The sequence below is a fragment of the Belonocnema kinseyi genome, chromosome 8 (genome assembly GCF_010883055.1).
Source record: "Belonocnema kinseyi isolate 2016_QV_RU_SX_M_011 chromosome 8, B_treatae_v1, whole genome shotgun sequence".
Classification (NCBI taxonomy): Eukaryota; Metazoa; Arthropoda; class Insecta; order Hymenoptera; family Cynipidae; genus Belonocnema; species Belonocnema kinseyi.
The window spans coordinates 72,938,377-72,943,650 of NC_046664.1; the positions used below are offsets into that span (position 1 = coordinate 72,938,377).

General features: G+C 28.6%; 1 protein-coding gene across 1 annotated transcript in view; it reads left to right on the plus strand.

Moving 5' to 3' along the window:
• The first annotated feature begins 1,083 nt into the window (after positions 1 to 1,083).
• LOC117178540 overlaps positions 1,084 to 5,274 on the plus strand; it is a 16,484-nt gene continuing 12,293 nt past the window's right edge. Inside the window, exon 1 of the mRNA XM_033369968.1 lies at positions 1,084 to 1,171. Within this exon, the coding sequence (XP_033225859.1) occupies positions 1,084 to 1,171 (88 nt within the window). The remainder of the gene's footprint in view (positions 1,172 to 5,274) is intronic.

Sequence of the window (5,274 nt, forward strand, 5' to 3'; positions counted from 1 at the left end):
AATTTTCGAGAAATTATAAAGTTTTTTCACAAAATAGTTAAATTTTTAACCATAAAGATTCATTTTTAGTAAAAAAAAATGTGAACCAAAAGAACAAATTAAAAACACAGTTGTTGAATATTTAAAGAAAAAGACTCATTTTAATGCGAGGAGTATAATTTCCTGTCACAAAGGATGAACTAAAAAAAAAATCTAATCAAATAGTTGTATCTATAACTGGATAGTAAATTTCCAGTTAAGATTAATTTAATTAATAATTAATAATTAATAATTAAATAATTAAATAAATTTATTAATTAATTATTTCCAGTCAAGATTTCTTTGCAAATCATATACACTTTTAAACAAATAGTTGCATTTTTATCCCGAAAATTGAATTTTTAGTACTAGTTCCATGGAATTTCTTTAATGATTACAAGAACTCAATCAAGAAATATAAAGTTTCATTATATTAAGAAAGTCGATCTCAACTAATTTTACCCATATTGCAAAAGCTACAAATAAGATATATAGGTCTATTAATTAAAATTAAAATCATTCGCATTTATGAGAGTTGGCTAATTAACTCAACCTTTTCCTTCAGATTAATGGAAAGAGGCTTTTAAGCATCCAAAAAGATTCCTGAATTTCAACACGGAATTTTGAAAAAGAATTATAATTCTGAATTTAAGTAGAGATTTTTTTTCCTTTTAGCAATAAAGAAACCAAAAATTTTTTTAACCATCAATGAGGAAATTATTAGAATTATAAGAAAAAATTTAGAATCATTTTGGTAAGGCATGGGAAGTTGAGGGAAATAAAGGGAGGGGTAGTAGGAGACGTGAAGGAAAATTCAGGATGGAAAATTTAGGAAAGTAATTGGAAGAAAGGGTAAATGAGGGGACAGAAAGTAGGGTTAGAAAGAGGAAATGAGAGGAGGGGAAGTATAGGAAATTAGGGGGCAGAGGGTAGGGAAGGAGAGAGAGTAGGGAAGGTGAGTCGAAACAGGAAGTAGGGATTTAGAGAGTAGGGAAGGTGAGTAGGAACAAGAGGTAAGGATTTAAAGTAGGAGATGAGAAATGATAAGAAATAAGGGAGGAAAAAATGGAGATGGAGGAAAATTGGAGAGTGGACGTAGGTGGAGTGAGTGGCAGTAAGGGGAAGTACAAGAAAAGAGCGGCAGTGAGAGGAAGTATAAGAAATGATTGAAAGTGAGGGAGGGTAGTGAGAAGGATTGAGGAGTAGCGTAGTAGGACAATTGAGGGAAAATTAGGTGTGCGGTTGTAGGAGAAATTAGTGGAAATGATGGGTAGGGTAGTTTGGGAAAATGACGAGAAATGAGCATAGGGAAAGTAAGGGAAGCGAATGGAAGTGAGAAAGAGTAGAAACTAGAAGCAATAATTGATCGGAGAGAAGATTATTTAAAAAACTAAGGGATGGTTTAGTAAGGTACAATGTGTGAGTATGGGAGGGAAAGTAAATGCTTGTGAAGGAACGTATGGGGCAGAAAGCGTTAGCTCAGAAATTGAGAAGAAGTGAAAGTAGAGAAGGGAGAAGTTAGGAAAGAGAGGAGAAGTAGGGGAGGAAAATGTGTGTGGGGGGGGGGGCGGATGACTTATTTAACGTCTCAAAAGGCTAGGAAACTCTTTTTCGTAGGCGTGACAACTATTCTAATTTTCAACATAAAATTCTTTCGGCATTTTTTTTAATTATCTAATCTAGTTCTTTGGGAAACCAAACTTTATTAGTTGATTTAAACTTTGAAAAATATCTAGAAGAATTTTTACTTGTCAAAAAAGGGCTAAAATGTAAACTTATTTTGAGAGGCAGAGAATTAGCCTGAGTTTCCTAATATTTTTTTTATGATTAAGAACGTAATCTTGGTAGCTATTACTGTAGCTCGAGAGTGCTGGTCCGAATTAATTGCACTGCAACATGGCGCGGGTCATTACTACGAAACCGCTGCAATATGCGCGGAAAGTTATACGCAACATTTTTGAAAGATATTTGGTAGTTATTCAACCAATTTCATATCCTTAGTAAGTTTTTTTTTCTATAAAAAGAGGAAAATTATGAAGACGATTTTCTTAAATAAAGGTTTAATTTTCAATTAAAAAGGACGAGTTATTTCCAAAAGATCTAATTTCAGACAAAGCAGTTAAATTCGTGACAAAAAAGAAGACTTTTCAAGTAAATAATTTAATTTTTAACAAAAACGTTAAATTTTCTGCTTAAAATGATAAATTTTCGATCGAAAATTGAATGAAATAACGTTCGGTAAAAAAGATTAATTTTCAAATATGAAAAACTAATTTACAATGAAATAGTTTAATTTTCAAAAGAATAGATAATTTATCAATTAAACAATGAATGACTAAAATCGCAACTAAAACGGTTCAATTTTTCAATAAAAATCGCATGTTTAGAGTGTCAGTCACAAAAACTAAAAAAGATTAGTTTTCAATCAAGAAGGGAGTGGTTCAATTTTCAGTCAGAATAATTAATTTTCATTAAAAAAAGAACCATTTGGTCAAAACATTAATTTTCAAACATAAAAAACGATTTTTGAATAAAATAGATACATTTTAAATCAAAAAAGATAAATTCCCAATGCAAATTGTAATACTTGAATTTTTAACTAATAAGATCGTTTTTTAACTAAAAATAAAATAGATAAATTATCAGTAGAAGAAATTAATATAAAGAAAAGACAAATATTCGACAAAGTAATTAAATTCCTAACAAAAAGGTTCAATTATCAACTTACAAAGATGTATTTTTAATTAAATAGTTGAATTCTTTACTGAAAAATTATAAATTTTTAAACAAAAGTAGAATATATAGTAAAATATTTATTCAATAAAATGCATCATTAACCAAAACAGAATAATAAAATTTGTCAACAAAATAGTTAAATTTTTAACCAAATAGATAAAAATGTAAACAAAATTGATCATTCTTCAGTCTTAAGGTCATTGTGCCAAAAGTCAGATATCTGAAAAAATAGTTTTTCTGTGATTTTAAGAATCAAAATATTGTAACTGATGTCATTATAAATAAAAAACATTATTTTAAAAAAAAGGTTAAAATTCACAAAAAAACATTACTTTTAACCACGTTTTTTATAATTTAATATTTTTTTATCTTCGCTTCTTAACAATTTTTGAAAGACATTTTGAAAGGCATTTCAATAAACGACGGCTTAGTTTTTCCGGGAATCATTAGAACAATTTTTTTGTAAACAATTTTTCAAACAAATAATCATTTTTTAAGATTATTTGGTTATTTTTAAAATTTTTTAAATTTAGAAAAATGTAAAGGTGGGGTTTTCCCGAAATTATACTTTTTCATGTTTTCAAAATTTGAAGAAAATATGAAAAAGGGTTTCTTAAAAATTCTATCATTTTCCAAAAGTTGGTTTAAAGGTTTTAATTATAAAAGAAAGGCACCTTAGCTGCAGTATCTCAATTAGCCCGAAAGTTATAGTCGTTCAAAGAAAAAATTAAGGTTTTTTGAAAAACAAAGCACAAAATTCAATTACACATAACTGTTTAGACAAAATTTTTTTTGCAAATCGGGAAAATAAGTATCGCCTAATTTTCTTTAAAAAACAACATATTTCGCCCTCGAGGAATTCTGTAATTCCAAGAATAGGGCCTTGCCTGATTTGAAATGGATTCGGTCTAAAAAATAATGCTTTTTATTTAAAATGACATCAGTTATAATATTTTGATTATCAAAATCGTAGAAAAACTATTTTTTACAAATATCCGACTTTTCGCAGGAACACTACCTCAAATCAAATATTAAAATTTTCAATAAAAAAATATCAATGCTCAGCGAAAAATGTAATAGTTTTTAAACTTTTTAAAAGCTAATTTGCCCGAGCCTTTAATCGCGATTTCAACACTTTTTTAGTTTCTTTTTCTCGTTCAAATTTCAAATCCTTTTTACGCTTGAGATAATTGAATATCGGAAATACAGCCAATCGGCTATAAAACAATTGGCTGACTGCATCTTTATAATTCAACCCGTTTTGCACTTCATTGCCGCCCACGACCACAATCACCATGCTTCATAAATTTGCTATAGAAGTTACTTTTGTTTTCGACAACCTAATTTCGTAAATTTCAGTTACTTTAATTTCCTAAATGTGTCTGAATTATCCGAACATTTCTGAGTATCGCTAAAAAAAATGGTTAGTTAGACTAACTATTAAGTTTGTAAGATAGGTACTGCTATTTGACTAGTTGGGACAACAATTTACGCAGTTGCTGGTACTAAAGAAATAGTCAGTCCAACTAATAAAATTGTTGTACTTGCTAATAAAACCACAGTAACAACTAATAAACTAGCAGTACCATATCTTACTAGCTGATTAGTTGGTTCAACTAATTATTATTTTTAGTGGGGGTAAATATAATTAGTAAACTTTTTGTGCATTTGTTTTCGTGTACAGTGTGTTTATTTAGAAGCAACGTTTTTCCAAATGGTTGATAAAAATATCGCCTAGTCGATTTATTTCAAAGGAATTTTTAATTTAATTTAAGAGCGTTCATTTTCAAATGAAAAATTTTATGAATTGCATTGAGAGAAAATCGGGAAAAGGAAAATGGTTGATATGAAATGGATATTAGTTCGTATGGAACCAGATATTGTAAAGCAGAGCTTAATATTTTCTCTCAAAACAGGGGAAATAAGGCGATTTTCCACAATAGGGAAATTAATTATTTAAAATAAACTAATGCAGAGATAACGTATAGAAATTAATATGAAATGCTTAAATTTGTAAGTCGAACTTTAAGTGAATTCAAGAAATAGTTTCATTTTTCACGGAGTAATTAAATTTTGAACCAAAAAATTGAATTTCAAATAAACAATAAAAAACGGGTTTATTCAAGAAAAAAGGCAAGTTTGCAACAAAATACTTTATCTTTTGACCTGAATGGATAACTTGAAAAAAAACTAGTTTCATTTTATACATAATAATTCGATTTTTAACTAAATAGTTTTATTTTGAGCCAAATATTTAATTTTCAACATACAAGCATGAATTTTTAACCAAATAATTGAATTTCCGGAACATAAAAATTAAAGAGACGAATTTTGGTTTCGGAAAAACGAATTTGCTAAAAAACAGCCAAACTCTCGACTAAAGAACATTATTTTTAATAAAAATAGTTTAATTTTTAAACATACAGTCTGTCAAGTTAAAGCGTGGGTGGCTTTACTCGCAGTCGGTAAGGTGTATTGACATGATTTTGGTGTCAAAATATTAAGAAGAGCTCCCTCTTT